The sequence below is a fragment of the Lepidochelys olivacea genome (assembly GCF_965140295.1).
Source record: "Lepidochelys olivacea isolate rLepOli2 genome assembly, chromosome: 9".
Lineage (NCBI taxonomy): Eukaryota > Metazoa > Chordata > Testudines > Cheloniidae > Lepidochelys > Lepidochelys olivacea.
In genome coordinates this window covers 39,678,456-39,697,974 of record NC_140419.1, presented here as the reverse complement: position 1 = coordinate 39,697,974, position 19,519 = coordinate 39,678,456, and the positions used below count along the sequence as shown (strand labels likewise).

General features: G+C 45.8%; 1 protein-coding gene across 4 annotated transcripts in view; it reads right to left on the bottom strand.

Moving 5' to 3' along the window:
• The window catches only part of SLC25A36 (solute carrier family 25 member 36), a 64,664-nt gene extending 49,734 nt beyond the window's left edge, over positions 1-14,930 (bottom strand). For 2 of the 4 annotated variants that reach the window (XM_084638293.1, XM_084638294.1), the window contains exon 1: positions 14,646-14,930. In XM_084638293.1, the coding sequence (XP_084494419.1) occupies positions 14,646-14,686 (41 nt within the window). In that variant the 5' untranslated portion in view covers positions 14,687-14,930. Of the gene's footprint in view, positions 1-10,708; positions 10,818-11,162; positions 11,386-12,533; positions 12,831-14,645 lie in introns of those variants that run through there. The other 2 variants (XM_084638296.1, XM_084638295.1) reach the window with 2 other exon arrangements.
• Positions 14,931-19,519: the final 4,589 nt, after the last annotated feature.

Here is a 19,519-nt window from a genome sequence, read left to right as displayed (position 1 = left end):
GTTCAATAGCGATTTTGTAATAATGCATCAGCTGTTTACTTGTCTGGATGGAAGGAAAACTTCCAAACGTTGAGGAACTGAATACAATGCAGTTATTAACTGTAGTCACAAGGCTTACCGAACTGGCACTGAAACACTAAGTGAAGCCTTGATCCTGAAAATAAATGCATTGTAAAAAAGATACAAAATTAAAATTGAATTTTAATGTGAATTGTTAGTACTGACAAAAATAAATCTGTGCATGCCCCTTCACTATGATTCAACAGACAGAATCTGTGGGTAAAGAACTGAAATATCAGACATGCTGCTAAACATAAAGTTCCTTGTATGTCTGTACAGGTTATTTACAAATAGGTCAGTTACTCTGACAGTGGCATAAATAAGACCAAAGTGCATTTTAATAGGAAACACGTGTTACCACTGTATAGGAGTAAATTCCCAATATTAGTCTTCAATATTTATTGCACACATAATTTATTTATTAAGACGGACACCAAAAATACATAGAAAGAAACACCCACTTCTTTGTGTTCATAATTCGGGCATACTATTAATAGATGGCCAAACTACTATAGTTTACTAAAGAGAGATTCTATACCCGTGTTACTCAGACTGAGGCTCACAAGCAGCCCTTTAAGGTGTCTCCTGTAGCTCTTTGCAGCACATGATATTAAAACACTATGTGATTTAATTAATAAGCTAAGATATTAACAGATCAGGATACTTTTATTACGTTATTAACCAACTGTAGTTGACAGAATCATAGGACTGGAAGGAACCTTGAGAGGTTGTTTACTCCAGTCCCCTGCACTCAAGGCAGAACTGAGTATGGGGGGGAGGGATAGCTCAGTGGTTTGAGCATTGGCCTGTTAAACCCAGGGTTGTGAGTTCAATGCTTGAGGGGGCCATTTAGGGATCTGGGGCAAAAATTGGGGATTGGTCCTGCTTCGAGCAGGGGCTTGGACTAGATGACCTCCTGAGGGCCCTTCCAACCCCCATATTCTATGATTATCTAGACATTCCTGACAGGTGTTTGTCTAACCTGCTCTTAGAAACCTCCAAGGATGGAGATTCCACAACCTCCGTGTAGGCAATTTATTCCAGTGCTTAACCACCCTGACAGGAAGATTTTCCTCATGTCCAACCTAAACCTCCCTTGCTGCAATTTAAGCCCATTGCTTTTTGTCCTATTCTTAGAGTTTAAGAAAAAACAATCTTTCTCCCTCTTCCTTGTAACAACCTTTTATGTACTTGAAAACTGTTATCATGCCTCCCCCATCCCCAGTCTTCTCTTTTCCAGACTAAACAAACCCAATTTTTTTCCATCTTCCCTCATAGGTCATGTTTTCTAGACCTTTAATCACTTTTGTTGCTCTTCTCTGGACTCTCTTCAATTTGTCCACATCCTTCCTGAAACGTGGCACCCAGAACTGGACACAATACTCCAGTTGAGGACTAATCAGTGCAGAGTACAGCAGAAGAATTACTTTTCTGGTCTTGCTTACAACACTCCTGCTAATACATCCCAGAAGGATGTTTGCTTCTTTTGCAACAGTATAACACTGTTGACTCATATTTAGCTTGTGGTCCACTATGACCCCCATTTTGTACTTGTGCAACTGATTGTTCCTTCTTAAATGAAGTACTTTGTATTTATTGAATTTCATCCTATTTACTGCAGATCATTTCTCCAGTTTGTCCAGATCATTTTGAATTTTAATCCTATCCTCCAAAGCACTTGCAACCGCTCGCAGCGTGGTATCATCCACAAACTTTATAAGTGTACTCTCTATGCCATTATCTAAATCACTGATGAAGATATTGAATTGGACCCACAACTCATCCCTGCAGGACCCCACTCATTGTGTCCTCCCAGCATGACTGTGAAACCACTGATAACTACTTTCTGGGAACCATTTTCTAACCAGTTTTGCACCCACCTTAGAGTATCTCGATCTAGGTTGCATTTCCCTAGTTTATGAGAAGGTCGTGCAAGACAGTACCAAAAGCTTCACTAAAGTTAAGATATACCATGTCTACCACTTCCCCCCATTCACAAGACTTGCTACCCTGTTAAAGAAAGCCATCAGGTTGGTTTGACCCGATTTATTCTTGACAAATCCATACTGACTGTTACTTATCACCTTATCTTCTAGACGTTTGCAAATTGATTGCTTAATTATTTGCTCCATTATCTTTCCGGGTACAGAAGTTAAGCTGACTAGTCTGTAACTTCCTGGGTTGTCCTTATTTCCCTTTTTATAGATGGGCAAATATATAGTGCCATCTTCCAATCCTCTAGAATCTCTCCCGTCTTCCATGACTTTTCAAAGATAATTGCTAATGGCTCAGATATCTCCTTAGTCAGTTCCCTGAGTATTCTAGGATGTATTTCATCAGGCCCTGGTGATTTGAAGACATCTCATATGTCTAAGTAATTTTTAACTTCTTTCCCTATTTTAGCCTCTTCTGATCCTACCTCATTTTCACTGATATTCACTGTGTTAGACATCCAATCACCACCAACCTTCTCGGTGAAAACTGAAACAGAAGTCATGAAGCACCTCTGCCATTTCCACATTTTCTGTTATTGTTTCCTCCAAACACCCCCCCCTGCTCCCCCCCCCCACACTAACAGACCCATCCTATCCTTGGTCTTCCTCGTGCTTCTAATGTATTTGTAGAATGTTTTCCCGTTACCCTATATGTCTCTAGCTAGTTTGATCTCATTTTGTCCCTAATAGTAATACCTGCTCAGCCATTTCACTGAGAGAATAATATCACTAGTATTTAATCAATTACAATTGGTTAACAACATAGTAAAAGTATCCTGATTTTTATATATAAAAATACTAAAAGAAACAATGAATTCACACCACTGTGGCTTTTTTGGGTATTGTTGATTGCTAATTTAGCTCCAGAACCACTAAGGTCTGAGTCTTACTGCTATAACCAAACTGCTATCACCAAAGAACTTCATCATTCTCCTCCCATAACCCTCCCCATAGACTTAACTTCTTTTTGAGGGGATGGGGATGGAGGCTTTTTTTAGTTTGTGGCTTAACACAAATCATTGTAAATCATGATTTAGAGAGCCAATATGAAAAAGAAGAGATACACTTACTTCTCTGTCATAGAACAGTCAGTATTTTGTTAATTATTTCAAGGCCTGATCCTGCAAATACTCATGCTTGTAATTTTACTCCCGTCAGTAGTCCCAGTGACTGTAACTCAGGTGAGTAAAGCTGCTTGTGAGTAACTTTTTGAAGGGGTCAGGTACTAGGTCATGTCACAATGCAAATCAAAACCAATGGTTTCTAATTGGAGAATTTAACGCATACACCCCAATATCGAAAAGCTGCTTTGCACAGGCTGAACCCAGGGCTCACACACAGCAATTCACAAGATTAAGGCCTACATCTGGCAGGTACTGTATTTTTAAACGTATATTTATCAAAAGCCTTATCAGCTTTAGCAAATATTTTGTGGCATGTTCCTCTTATAGCCTATAACTTTGCCTCTGATTCGTAATTTTGTGTTATATCTTGGGTTCTGAGCCACAATTTGATCTGCACAAGTGGACTCCTGTGCCCACAGAGAGCCCTGATGATTTAAAGACTGCACAATTGGCACCTTGCTGTAAATCCACTGACACACAAGACAAAAACTGGTAGGAAGATATTTAAAATAAATAAGTAAAAAATGAAGAAAGACTATCACTATTCCTCCTAATATACAAATTATGGCCATAAACCTGCGAATTATGGGGTACAGGCAGACTCCTGAGACCAAGAGAAGCTCCTCTGTCCACACACTGAAACTTGTAGGCCACTTTTCCAGCCTGTTTCTGCTAAGTTTCAACACAGGAGATGTATCCGTCTGTATGTAAAAATGGCACATCCATGACAACAGATCTGATTCCTGTGTGCATTCAAAGGGCTATCCACTTACTTCAGTAACAAAAATGAGTCTGGCTTTGTTCGTGTTTTTAAATATCATTAGCACCACAAACACCAGCACAGTTAACACAGTGACAGTCTCAATAAAGGCAGGGGTGGGCAAACTTTTTGGCCCAAGGGCCACATCGGCATTGTGAAACTCTTATGGAGGGCCAGGTAGGGAAGGCTGTGCCTCCCCAAATGGCCTGGCCCCCGCCCCCTCCCACTTCCCGCTCCCTGACTGCCCCCCTCAGAACCCCTCACCCATCCAACCCCCCCCAGCTCCTTGTCTCCTGACCGCCCCCTCCTGAGGCCCCCCCCGACCCTAACCACCCCCCCGGGACCCCACCGCCATCCAACCCCCCCCCGCCCCCCGTTGCCTTCCCCTGACTGCCCTGACCCCATCCACACCCCTGACCCCTGACAGACCCCCTTGGACTCCCACGCCTATCCAACCCCCTGTTCCCCACCCCCTGACTGCCCCCCCGGAACTCCCTGCCCCTTATCCAAACACCCCCCCCCCAATCATGCCGTTCAGAGCAGCGGGAGCTCGCAGCCCCACCACCTTGCCAGAACCAGCCACAGTGCCTGGGCGGCGGGCCAGAGCACTGGTGGCAGGTGGAGGCTGCGGGGAGAAGGAACAGCGGGGGAGGGGCCAGGGGCTAGCCTCCCCAGCCGGAGCTCAGGGGCCAGGCAGGACAGTCCATAATGAGTGTGAAGCTTGGTTGAGGTGGTGAAGTCAGAGGGTGGGATATTTCCCAGGGGATGCCTTACTGCTAAATGATTAACTAGCAATTGGCTAAGCCTGCAAGGGTTAACTCGTTAATGTAGCTTCACACTCTACAAGGCAGAACGAATGGAGGGAGGGGAGACAGCATGGCAGACAGAGACAAAGACACACACCCTGTGTGTGAGAGAGAGAGATGCGCACTGCTCCTTTAAGTACACTGACCCCACTCTAAGTACACTGCCTTGTTAAGTTAATCAGCAAGCTGAGATGGCAGGAAGCTCCCTCCGTCCTGAGCCCTGACATGTGTCCCCCCTGCACTATGGAGATGGGGCAAGCGGGGTGCAGGAGCAGGGAGGAGGGGGACACCCTGACATTAGCCCCCCCTCTTGCCCGCCCTCACCCCCCATACAGCGAGCAGGAGGCTCTGAGAGCAGCTGCAAGGCAGACGGCAGGAGCAGCACATGGCAGTGGGGGGAGGGACAGCTGAACTGCCAGCAACTGATAGCCTGCTGGGAGGCTGCTGCACAGGGAACTTAGGGGAGCAGGGAGCTGATGGGGGGGCTGCCGGTCCACCCTGGTTCCGAGCCCCCACCAGCTAGCTGCAATGGGCTGCTCTTCCTGCAAGCAGTGGATAAAGCAGACAGCTGCCAAATGACATAAGGGAGCATTGCACAACTTGAAAGGAGCATGTTCCCTAATTGATCAGCAACATAACAATGAAACAACCTTAACTGGGACAACTTTAAGTGAGGAGTTACTGTAAATACATGAGGAGTCGCGTTAATGTGAATGGGATTAGTCACATGTTTAAAGCTAGCAGGTGCATGGAAGTGTTCTCAGGAGTAGGGACTTGGGTGTGACAGCAATAGGTAAACAATTTTCAGACAAAAAAAAAGATTTCTGAAGTCGATGGGAGCTACTAGTTCAGAATAGGGTTGCCAACTTTCTACTTGCACAAAACCAAACACGCTTGCCCTGCCCCTGTAGCCCTGTCCCTTTTATGAGGGTCCCGTCGTCCCCCCGGCTCCCTCCATCCCACCCTCCCTCTGTCACTCGCTCTCCCCACGCTCCCTCACTCACTCATTTTCACTGGGCTGGCTCAGGGGCCGGGGTTCAGGAGTGGGTGATGGCTCTGGCTGGGTGTGCGGGCTCTGGGGTGGGGCCAGGGATGAAGGATTTGTGGTGCAGGAGGGGGCTCCAGGCTGGGGTGCAGGGGGGAGTGAGGTGGTGCAGACTCTGGGGTGGGGCTGAGGGATTTGGGGTATAGGAGGGTGCTCCAGGCTGGGACCAATGGGTTCAGAGTGTGGGAGGGGAATCAGGGCTGGGGCAGGGGATTGGGAGGGGGTCAGGAGTACAGGCTCTGGGCGGTGCTTACCTCAAGCAGCTCTCAGAAACAGCAGCAGCAGCAGCAGCATGTCCCCTCTCTGGCTCCTATGCAGAGGCGTGGCCAGGTGGCTCTAGGCGCTGCCACATCCCCACAGCTCCCATTGGCTGCGATTCCCGGCTGGTGGGGGCTGCGGAGCCAGCACTTGGGGCTGGGGCAGCATGCTGAGCCCCCTGGCTGCACCTACATGTCGGAGCTGGAGAGGGGACATGCCTCTGCTTCTGGGACCTGCATGGAGCCATGGCAGGGAGGGAGCCTGCCTTAGCCCTGCTGACCAGACTTTTAACGGCCCAGTTAGCAGTGCTGACTGGAGCCGCCAGGGTCCCTTTTCGACCAGGCATTCTAGTCGAAAAAATGAACACCCTGGCAACCCTAGTTAAGCACAACAAAGCATCCAGGGAATGCACTTGATCCATAAAATATAGCAAGGGATCTAACAATATTAGCCAGCAGAAAGGCTCATTATTCAGCTGTTCAGGTCTTACTGGTTTATTTTAAAAGCTCAAAACTTAATTTTTTTTTTAAAAGCACATGACAAAAAGCCAACACCTTCTTATAAAAGCCTAAAACAAAAGGGAATATTTCCACCACTTAAAAATAAAATCCCAATTAATTTTTTTTTTTAATTCTGATAGCTTTGAAACAAACACAAAGAATCTGGCAGTGACACTGAACTGATTTTCATTATCCAAGTTGAGAGAACTGCAAAAATATGAAAACAAAACAAAAACAAAGCATAAATAGTAACACATAAATTGGAGTTTCTGTTACTAACAGAAGTAAATAAATTTGTTTATAACTTCATCCTTATGTTGACAGTGACCCTTTAAATAACATCAGCTTTCTAACAGAACATTCTAGATATGCCACAATTCTCAAAATATCATCAGCTATTTTTAATGCACAGAAGTTCAAAGTAGTAACACCCAATTCATGGAGCAAATTACAGTGTCTCAATTTTAAACATACATTGGGTTTTTCTGAGAGGATTATTTGGGCAAAAGAGGAAGGGGAAGTTGCAGGGAGGAGGGCATTGGGGTAGCCTAGGAAAGGAAGAGGATCAGGACTAAATCTGAAATATATCAAAGTATACTAATTTGCGCCAAGAGTCTTAAGTTTGGGAAAGTGGGTTTGGTCCAGTGGTTAGGACAACTGAAACAAAGCTGGCAGTACTTTTTGCCTTATTGTTATGAATGACCTCCCAATAGTCTAATCGTACAGGCCCGGTACAAAACAAAAAACAACTCCTCCCACCCCCCAAATTAGCAATGAGTTAACATCTTAAACTGAACACAGGGAACTATCAGTGCATGAATCCTTCCTTTTAGACACTAACACTGTTAATCTGTACAGTATACCTTCATCGTATGAATTAAAAAGACTTAACTCTGTTTCAGTATTTTACAGAGATTCACTAAAAACTACAGGCAAACAAACAGCTTCAGTTATTTTTAGGATTCCAAAGATTTCTGGTTAGGTGTATAGATTGCAGAATGCCCTGGAGACTACCATTGCAGCACGTTTACCTATTCAGGAGAAAGGTCAACTTGCTGCAGGGAACCAAAAAAAACCAAGAGAAAGTTAAGGAACTTCACAGCTCAGCCACACCACTCATTCAAAGAAGTTTCCCACCTCCTATGCAGTACTGTAATGCCTTATCCTTGACTGGTCCCTGAGAACACACAGCCTGAGTTCCTACGGTTTTAAGGATGAACTCACTCTGTGCAACCCCAAGGCCCTGGGCATTTCTGGGACAGAAAGCAAGTCACTCCAACATGGATGCTGGTTACTAAACTAATTTTCATTTGTAACTCTCCAATTTCTAGCACCCCTTTCCCCCCTACCATAAATTCCAAAGTCAGGTACTAAGATGCCTCCTCCCCCCATGAGATGCCTCCTCCCCCCCCAAAATCAATTACTAAGGTACATCATTCTTTTCTGTACAGATTTTTTAAAATGATTCCTGCTACGAACCTTTTCACAGAAGGTCCTATAATCAATCAACATATGTATTTAATGTACATGGTTGGATTGGACTAAAATCTTAATCTAGATGCTACTCAATACAGAAGTCCATTAACATGATTCTCCAATCTTAAAATGTTAAATATTCTGTACTTCCCCTTCCTGGCCTGGGTTAATATGCCCGATCTAGTACCCATCACCAGATTACCTGGGAATACAAATTCATGGACTCAACCAGAAGACAAAGGGCCATTGCTAAAACCTGGTTAATTTTATAGTTCTTGAAAAAAAAAGAGTTCTAAGAAGTGCAACCAAGCAAGTCTTCAGGTGACTGGAAATCTAACATAAGGCACTGATCCTACATCAAGATCCAGTAGTGCAGATTTCTAATCCCCAGTGCAAGGTGCTCGAAGTTAGCGGGACTCTGCATAGGCACATGGGTTTGTGGCTGTGGATCCTGATGCATGTCTAGAATATAGTACTAATATAATAATATAGTATTAACATAGTACTTTGGCTGTGTTGTAAGCGAGCAGTATCAGTGATTGCACAAGGATACTGTAACACCTACCCAGGCTTGACAGTATATCTAAAAGTACAAATCCTTTTTATCAATTTTTGGTGCTTCTGATGTACAATATTAAAAAGCTTCTGATTAAGTGTGTTAAACCAGGCAAAAGCAAAAAATGTATGTTTTAGTAGGGCTAAATGTCAATGTATACATCTAGAAACAAAGGCTGTAGGCCATACTGACATCATGGGGAACTCTATCCTGGGAAACAGGGACTCTGAAAAAGATTTGGGGGTCATGATGGATAATCTGCTGAACACGAGTTCCCAGTGCAACACTGTGGCCAAAACAGCTAATGTAATCCTTAGATGCATAAACAGGGGAATCTTCAGTAGGAGTAGAGAGGTTATTTTACTTCTATATTTGGCCCTGGTATGACCACTGCTCGAATTCCGTATCAAATTCTGGTGCCCACAATTCAAGAAAGATGTTGATAAATTGGAGACGATTCAGAGAAGAGCCATGAGAAAGATTAAAGGATTAGAAAACATGCTTTATAATGACAGACTCAAGGAGCTCAATCTATTTATCTTAGCAAAGAGAAGGTTAAGGAGTTGATTATAGTCTATAAGTACCTACATGGTAAACAAATATTCATAATAGACTTTTCAGTCTAACAGAAAAAGGTATAACATGATCCAATGGCTGGACGTTGAATCTAGACAGATTCAGACTGGAAATAAGGCATATATTTTTAACACAGAGTAACAAAATCTTTGGAACAACTTACAAAGGAACATGGTGGATTCTCCATCACTGGCAATTTTTAAATCAAGATTGGAAGTTTTTGTAAAAGCTCTGCTGTAGGAATTATTTTGGGGAAGTTCTATTTTGGATCAGACAAAATGATCCCAATGGTCCCTTCTGGCCTTGGAATCTATCAATTATGGTTCTACTGTGTAATTGTTATTTTGCAATAAAAAAGTCTGAATACTGGTATTTCAGTATACAGATAGTAAAGCAAGGATTCATTCATTTGCTATTTAATACAATATTTCCTTGCAAGTTATTAAAATTGCTTTTCCTTTTTAAGACTAGATGTTCCAATAGCAGAAAAATTTACAAAGTTCTCTGTTACAAAGTGAACAAAATACAAAGTTCTTGTTTTAATAACACCTTTGAATCTCCTACTCATCTTTCTTCTACACATCAAAATAAGCCAATACTTATTTGATGTTTCCCTGCACTATTGACTTTCTAGCTCCAAAAGTGACTTCTACCATATTTTGATATATTTTTGAAAGATTCCCATCTTTGAAATCTATAGTAGTCTAAAAGGCAAATTTTGCTGTGACACTAGTAATAAAGATTTCACATAAGGGTAGTGACACTTTCATAAAGCTATTGAGGGAGCAGAAATGTAATGGCAGTCAAATTACTCCAGCAGAAATATGTAGTAAAACTTGAATGTTTACTAGGAAAAGGTTTGTGTTGCTTCAATATACACAGGGTATTTCAATGGACGTAAGCCCATGTAAGAAGAGGTACCCTAATTGTTTATTATTTTTAGATAGCTGAATATTATTTCTATTTTAGGTTGGATGTCATAAAACACTGATAATATTTACAGTCATCTTTACATGCTTATTTTTCATAAAATGAAACTGCCAAAGTAAAATGGCTTTAATTTTTAAAAACACTAAACAGGTTGTAGTTGTTGCATAAATTTTCAAAGTTCAGTATGCTACAAAATCAATCAAGCCTGCTATAAAGGGAGCTATGTGAATATGGGGCATGTACATGGGGCTGGAGAGAGGAAGGCAATCAGAAATAGAAAGTGGATCCTTTCAACTCTAGTTCTTTAATTTAAAATCCAGACCAAGCTGGTAGCGGCCAAGAGCTGTTACAATCAGATATTTGTTTGGTGCCAGTTATGAAATGAGCTAGTGATCACAATTCAGTTCTAAGAAGATGTGTATGCATCATTAAGTCACTACAACTGACTTCTTCAGGGGTAGTCTCAATACAGAGGCCAAGAATTAAATGGAAATGAAGACTGAACTGCCCCCTCACTCCTAAAGCTAGTGATGTTGGGAGTTTTCTGTTTTGGTCCCATATCTGGAACATTTCATAAGCATTACATTAACCCCAGTAAGATGAATAAAATCCTGTTTTCCTACCTTCCCATATTGTTCCCACCACACACGATTTGAGTAGAGCATTAGATATGGTAACAGTCCTGATAGAAAGCAATATTTTAAAGTGCTCTTCTATATTCTTCAGCAAAATCTAAAATAAAAGGAATCATTCAAGAAAAGATCACTCTTCAGGCTATAAACTAAAGTGACAGAGGGGTTGTTCAGTTACCCTAAATAAATTTCACACTGCTAAATGAATGAATACATACTTTTGGCTATGCTGAGCCAGGATTAGAAGCAAATCTGTGGCTAGCACCCAATGAAAAGTTAATATAAGGTGTCTCAGCACCTTCTGCACAACATAACTTTTGACTCATTTGAAGGGCCTGGTAGCCAGACCACAAAGTTAATAGACCAGACTTCTTCTCAAAGGCAGGGAAATTCATTAGCTGCAGAGATTAATAATCTGCATCTGGCCCTGATCCAGTTTACAGACCTTAACTTTGTGTTTACTCTCAAGCAAACTTCTCTCACTCCCTTGGCCTTCCTTTTGTAGAGCTGTCAAGTCACGATGCTGAGATGAGGGTTCAGAATGTTAGAGGCAGCAGGGACTCTCTCTCTCTCCGGCTTTTCTGAAGCTTTACAAGGAGCTGAAACCCAGGAGGTGCTGTCCTGGGCCCTGCTGCTGCATTACTTCTCCTCTCCTTCCACTTGTACGTCTGGAAGGCAGAAACTGGAAGTAATTGTACCTGCCCAGGCACTGTTACAAGGAAAGTGCTGGGGATCAGACACATTCTGCTCATTAAGATCCTAGGTTTCAGAGTAACAGCCGTGTTAGTCTGTATTCACAAAAAGAAAAGGAGTACTTGTGGCACCTTAGAGACTAACCAATTTATTTGAGCATTTTATTTGAGCTTATGCTCAAATAAATTGGTTAGTCTCTAAGGTGCCACAAGTACTCCTTTTCTTATTAAGATCCTAGAGTGTCTACTCACACCCAAATCCTATAGTTTGATTCAGCCTGAATCTACAATCTATCAGAGAGACCTGCCCTCCCACCAGGCCATACTCCCATCCATCAAGAACTAGGGCAACTAGATAGACCACCCTCATAATTCCTCACAGAACTCTCCCAGCTGCACCAGAACACCAAGCCCAAATGACTAACCCTGAATCCGTTCCCATTTCCTCCCTGACCTTCGCATCTGTACATACACACACACACACACACACACCCCTATACGTACACACATGCACACACAGCTCAGTTAAGTCGCCCTTCTTTCCTATAAGATCTGGCTAGATGAACCTTCTCCTCTCCTCCCGCTCCACCCAGATGCTAGGTCCCTCTTCCCACCCTCAGAACTGTCTGAAGGCCCTGCAAGCAACCCTACAATGGACAGGCCATCTAAAGAGTTTCCTCACATTACAGATCCTGAGAAGATTAAGACAGACCCCTGGCACCCAACTCCTCCAGCAGAACAAGAGTGACAATGAGTTCATTCACTATGCAAGAATATACAATGGTGCAGTAAACTGCTCAAAAACCATCCCAGCCAATGGGCCCTGCTACCAGCTAGATACATGCTTCTGCCTGCAGCACTTCTCCAATCTCTTCTGCCTTTAGGGTGGAGGGAGGTGTGTGCATGACACATTCCTCTCCTGGGAAACATACCATTAAACAAACTATAAAATACCCCACTGCCATCTATGCCCCCAAGGTACACCTCCAATTTCCACTAAGAGGCCACATAAAAACAGAGAGATTCACCCCCACCATCAGAGCCTCTCTCACCTGCCAGGCCCCCATACCATGTGGCAGTATAAGGAGAGGCGGCTAGAGAGAGAAACTAGTGGCTTCACCTACCCTCCAGCAAAGAGATGCACCAGGCTGCGTCTCTGGCTCATCCTCTCTCATGCTTGGCCCCTGCAGACAGGAGGTGATGGGCTGCCAGGTCCCTCACTGCTGCCGAGCGCAGAGCTGTCCAGAGCGAACCCACCCCCGCTGCCCCCGGCCACAGATGACTGCAGCCGGGGTTGCTGCGTCCTCCCGCGGCTGCAGCCACAGCAAACCAGGGGCCTGGACTTCTGAACACGCAGCTGGGCCCAACATGAGCAGACACCGCCGCTGGCCCGGGCGGCAGGACGTGACATCGCCGCCCAGCTCCAACGGCCCCGTTCACATGACCAGCGCCGCAGCACTGGGAGGGGAGAGGCGGCCAGAGAGAAGCGGTGCAGACAGACGAGTTAACTCAGCCTCCTCCACATTCAGAGGGGGGGAGGGAAAGGAAAGGGTGGATCCCGGCCAGGGGGAGGTGGAAAAGGGGTTGCCGTCGGGTGTCCCCTGGGGGAGATTTCTTAGCATCGGTGGGAGAGGGATTTCCGGGAGGGAGGCTGTTATCTAGCAGAGGCGGGGAGGTGTGTGTGTGGGGGGAATGATCCTAACTTTGCAGCCTCCCCACCACCCCTAATGCTCCCTGCGGATGCAGCAAGAGGCGAGCAGCCAGCAGGGAAAGGTGGGTCCTCTTTCAGGGAAGGGCAGAAGAGTTTCCTCCCCTGGGAGTGATAAGAAAAGGGGGTTTCCCTTCGTGGAGGGGCAGGAGACGCTGTGGTCTCCGTTTGAAGGTCTCAGAGACCCAGGTGGTCTCCGTTTTGTGACAGCCCCCCCCGGGACGAACGGGAGCGGAACTAATGGAGGGACCGAGCCTGGCTCTGCGGGGGTGGGCACTGATGCTGTCCCGGCTCGGCGTCTGGTCCCCCTGGGCCCGGAGAGAGCGGCAGAGACTGGGAGGGGCGGGGCGGGCTAGGAGTGAGCAGGATCCGGAGCTGAGGCAGCCACACCGTGGTGGAGAGGGGAGAGGAAAATGCAGCGGGCTCAGGCCACCTTCACGGCCGCCGGCTAGGGCCTGGAGACTCCGGGCAGGGGCTGGGGTTTGCAGGGAAGGGCTGGGGGAAGGAGAGAGGAACCCGCTCGCTTGCAGAATAAGAGCTGAGCCGCCTTACAGGAAAGAGCGCGGTGAGAGAAAGTCTTTAACCCTGGTACCTGCGCAAGCAATACCAGCCTCGGCCCAGACACCCGCTTGCTCGTCTAGCTACCTCTGCAAGACATTGCCCGAAAGTGCCGGGCTACCTCGCACCATGCCAGCAGCGTTCCGCACTGCAAACAGCCCCTGCATCCATGCAGCGCAGACACCTCCCCCTGAAACCCCCCCGCCGCCCCAAGACACCCTCTGACATCCCCGCTCGCCAGTTTCCACCTACAGTGCCCTGAAACCCCATTCCCTCCCCCCAAGCTGCCCTCTGCATGTTCACGGTCCTCATCCTAACCCTCCCTCCGCGTCGCGCACAGCAGCCAGCCATCTCACTCACCCCAAAGGCCAACCACGTCACTCTCAGCCCAAGCATCTCGATCCTTTGCCCGCACCCCCTCACCCCAGGAGAGAATTAGTCGAGACACCCCCCAGCAGATCATTCCCTAGTTCCTACAGGGATCCTGCAGACACTGCAGTGCGTGGCCTCCTCCCATCCACCCTCCAGGCAAGCGTCCCTGCCGCCACTACCCACTCCCTGCAATCACCTCGGCCCTCCACAGCGAGGGCTGTAGAGACCCAACCACCTACCTTCTCCAAAGAGCAAAGGAGGATTTGCCCCGCCAGCAACCCCACCCCAGCGGCTGCACCAGGCTGCAGATCTGGAAGCCATTTCCCTGGGGGCTGCAGCAATGAGGAGTCGCGGGGAGAGGTGCTGCTTTGCATGTCCGGGCCTCGCCGACACTTAGGAACGGGGAAACATCTCGCACAAAGGGGATCTCCCTGAGAAACGCTAGCGAATTGCTTTCCCCCCTACCTCCTTCTATTCCTTGACAGGCCCCATTTCCCCCAAACCTCTCCCCGGCTGATCACATTACAAAGGCTCTGCACATGCACACGCCAGTGGGGCACGAGGTGAGGCCGAAGTAATCATTAGCGGCTGCACCTACCCTCCAGCAAACAGATGCACCAGGGTGTCTCTCTGGCTCATTCTCTCATTCTCGTCCGCGGCAAACGGGAAGGAGGGAGGGAGGTGATGGGCGCTTCCGCTCTGCTCTCTGCCAGTTCACTCCTCTGGGCCCTGAATGAGCAGACACGGAGTCAGAGCTGCCGCCAAGCGCCGACTCCTGCCCCCCTCCCGCGGAGAGAACAGCAGCCTGGATCGCAGCTGCTGCCGAATCCTCCGGCGGCGGCGGCGGCGGCAGCAACCTCCCGCAGCAAAGCCAGTGCCCCCACAGGCCTTCGCTTATGAATATGAAACTAGGCCCAACATAAACAGACACTGCCATTGGCCCACGGGAGGATGTGACATCACCGCCCAGGCCCAGCTCAGCAGGCGCCTTTCACCTGAGGAGGGACTCGCAAATTCTTCAATGAAAGAGCTAAGGGTGGTGGGGAGGAGGCTGGGCTGTCCGGAGAGGGAGCGTGGAGAAGAGAGGGATGTGAGGATACAGTGTATAACTAATGGACAGCTTAATGCAATGGCATGCTCCTGTAAAGCATACACGATCTCCTAGAACGCCATACGGCATAGGGGATAGCATATTGCTATCATGCGGTATTTTACAGCATGCAATACAGTACATCAGCATACCATTCATCATGGGAAATAATGTGTCCCTATAGTATGTTATCTACAGTGTGGGAGAAGGCATATCACTATTGTACAGTTCTATCTATGCCAGGGATGGGCAAACTACAGCTGGGGGGCCACATCCAGCCCTTCAGATGTCTTAATCTGGCCCTCGAGTTTCTGCTGGGGAGCGGATCCGGGGGTTGTCCTGCTCCATGTGTGCTGTAGCTCTGCACGGCTCCCAGAAGCAGAGGCATGTCCCCCACTCTGGCTCCTATGCATAGGGGCAGCCAGGGGGCTCTGCACATTGCCCCCACCCCAAGTGCCACCCCACAGGTCCCATTGGCTGGGAATTGCAGTCAATGGGAGCTGCAGGGGCAGTGGCTGTGGATGGGGCAGCATGCAGAGTTGCCTGGCTGCACCTCTGCATAAGAGCCAGATGGGGGACATGCCACTGCTTCCAGGAGCTACTTTAGGTAAGCATTGCCTGGAACCTGCACCCCTGATCCTCTCCCACTCTCTGAACCCCTCAGTCCCAGCACAGAGCACCCTCCTGCACCCCCAACCCCTCATCCCCAGCTGCACCCCAGAGCCCGCACCCCCAGCTGGAGCCCCCACCCTTCCCACACACCCCAACCCACTGCCCCAGCCCAGAGCCCCCTCCTGCACCCTGAACTCCTCATTTCTGGCCCCACCCCAGAGCCTGCACCCCCAGCTGGAGCCCTAACCCCCTCCCACAACCCAATACCCAATTACGTGAGCATTCATGGCCCACCATACAATCTCCATTCCCAGATGTGGCCCTTGGGCCAAAAAGTTTGCCCACCCCGATCTGTGCTGTGTGAGATAGTATCATCACTATTATATGGTATCCTTTTGATAATAAGATTATGTATCACTGTCACGTGGTACCATATAGCATAGAAGACAGCAGATCACTATTATACAGTACCCTATGACATGCATAATAACATGACTGCATGATAACGTTTGTCATGTGATATAATGTCTCACTCGACCGTGAAGAACTGCAAGCTGAAGTGGTATGGCCTGGAGCAGCGAACCGCAGCCACTGGGAGCCGTGATCGGCTGAACCTGCAGACGCAGCAGATAAACAAACTGGCCCGGCCCGGCAGGGGCTTTCCCTGCACAAGTGGCTTTACAAGTTTGGGAACCACTGTAATAAGCAAACTCTATCCATATCAACTATAAAGGAAATGCATATAATTATGACAATGGTACAACTTTGAAATGCATATTTATCACAATAGTAGAGCCAAAGTAAATACTGCTCACCTATGAGTAATCTCAAAATTTAAACACAATACAAAATCTTTCTGAAAAAGCAACACTAAGGTATACACAAATTACACATATTCATCAGTTTAAAATGCAAGGCTATACGTACATAATTTCCCATATTTGATAGTTATACACTTTTCCTATTAAACTACATGGAGAACATATGATGAGGATGAGAAGTTTGGGTTTGATGTGGAAGGCATGAGTAAGCCAGTGGACTGATTCAAAGAGGAAAGTGAAAGGGTGGGAAATGAAGATGGTTGAAACAATAGCATTTAAGATGCAGAAAGACAGAAGTTGCAGGAGTTGAGACAAAAGATGACATGGACAATTTTTTTACAAATTATATAGCACATGATATAATATATTTTACTGTATACAGCATATGGGGAAATAGAACAATGTCTCTCAAGATGGGACAGCGTGAAAATGAGGGAGATTTGAAATTTCTTATTGAAACACACAGCTAAATCTTTCATAACAAAATGGCAAGACTTTCAAAAGTACCTTAAAATTAAACCCATTGAGAGAGTTTTTCTTCTCCAGATGAGTAAGACTTGGCAGGTCTAGAGGCAGGAGGGGATCATGTGGAGTTTGGCATTAGGTGTCTAACAAGAAAAGATAATTACATTTGCTGAGAATAATAACAGTTAAATTTATTTGGGATTATTTGAAAAGTGTTTTCATTCATTAGTGATTTTATTAAATGCTGCACGAAGGATCTATACTCCAAGGTCACATGAGTTCAAGTTTTTCCATCTACAGTTAGTTAGGAGGAACAGAAGATGGTTTTCAAAGGGCCATGTGACATTGACCATTGAGCACATATCCCAAGGAACTCAAAAGAAGATTAAAAAACTAGGAAGGCATGACAAAGACTTTTTTGCTCAATGCTGCCTCTTAGATGAAGTGAGCTGTAGCTCACGAAAGCTTATGCTCAAATAAATTGGTTAGTCGCTAAGGTGCCACAAGTACTCCTTTTCTTTTTGCGAATACAGACTAACATGGCTGTTACTCTGAAACCTCTTCTTAGATGAACTCCTAAACTGGAAACAGATAGTTGCATGTGGTACTGAACGTGGGAGACAAATTAAAATTAAATGACATTAGGTGATGTGAATGTTTCTTGAAAGAATTGTAAGTAGGGGTGTTCAAAATTTTTCCATGGAAACTCTTTGACAGAAAAATCGGGTCTTTGACTAAACATTTTTTCATATAAAGTGTCTGTCTATGTTGCACAGAAATTTTTCATCCAAAATCTGAACATTTTGATTCAAAATGGTGCTGCATGCCTTAGGTTCCCATTCTCCTCAATGGGCAGGGTTGTCTGGCTGGACTGCATCCCTCATGATCCCCCACAACAATGGATTCCTATGATGCACTACCACCCCTCATAACGAAGGTGAGAGTGATGCATCCTGGGAGATGTGATCTAGTCAGAGAGAACAGCACACAGAGGAGAATGATAGCATAAGGCACCAGAACTACAACTCCGGTGAAGCACTGCAGCACCATTTTGGATTGAACTGTTTTGGTTTTCAACTGAATATTTTTGTTTTTGATATCTCTCCAAAAAGCTAAAATTTTCCACATTAAATATAAATGAAAAAAAATTATGTTGAAATTTTCTGTGGGGAAAAAAACACTATTTTTCAGCCAGCTCTATTTGTAAATTTATTTTAAGATCTATTGAGGTAAAATATTTAGGACTATTTGACCCTAACACTTACTAAAACGCTTTAACTGGCTCACAGTCCTAATCTGTCCTTATTTTTGATGCAGGCTGCATCTCACCGACACTCCTACCAGTACCTAACTAGCAGGTTTTTACTTCTGGGTCCTTTAAGAGTAATCTGCATATAGCTAGCCCCTTCCTATCCTCCTATGTATAATGAAAATCCTGGGTATGGGAGGAGAGCAGTAGCCTAGTCTCTGTGAACATATGTATGCATGGATGATGGAACTGAAGGTGGAGGCAAAGGGAAAGGAGAAGGCAGACTATGTCTTTCTAGTACTTATTTATAGGCCCCTCCTCACCATAGTAACAGAGTGAATTATATAAAATAGGGAAATAAAGTAACTTCCCTGAAAGTAAACATGAAGTCAGCGTGAGACCAGAAAATCTAACACAGGCAGTTCATTCTGGTTTACCGTACCCCTCACTAACCTGCCAACCTTTGTAAGGCGTGTTCCCCCCACACTTACTATTAAACCTGGCTAACCCTCCTGCTGAGTCTTATATCTGGATATCAGGATTCTCAAGCAATTCCAGTAGATGACTCTTTGGGCCTTATTCGTCTCTTGCAGTGGAGTAAATGAGGAGTTAGGTAACTGAAGCCAGAAGAGTTTCATTGGTGTAAAAAATTGTGAGAGAAAACTAGTCCCTTTGTTCCCATGTTCTCTAGGTTGGAAGCTTTCAGAATTCCACCTGCTTCTCCTCTTTGCTGGACTTTTCTCTTGCAGCCTCTGACCAGAAGCCAATTTTGGGTCTGTCCCTAACTTAGCCAGCAACTTTTCTGTCCTGCTAACAGAAGAGAAGGCATAGAAGAAACACTCTTTCAGTTGCTTCCATCTTTCTCATGGACCCAGGTAGAGCTGGCTAGTTTTTATTGCTCTTCTCTGGCAGTTACAGACTTTAAGGTCAGAAGGGATCATCATGATCATCTAGTCTGACCTCCTGCACATAGCAGGCCAGAGTACCTCACCCACCCAGCGTGGGATAATAGCATGTTTCTCCATTCAGCAAAATTCATGCTGCTCTTGTCTACAGACTCTCTTTTATTTTGTTTGGGTTCATAAAGACTATGTGGGCCCATGGCATTCTGTGCTGGTGCTTCGTAATCTTTCTCTTTGTGTGGTTACAGAGCATCCTCACTTGCTGATTGGGTAGTGGTTTCAGATGTGCCAACTCATAACAAAAGACACGACTTCTGAGTAAAATTAAACCTC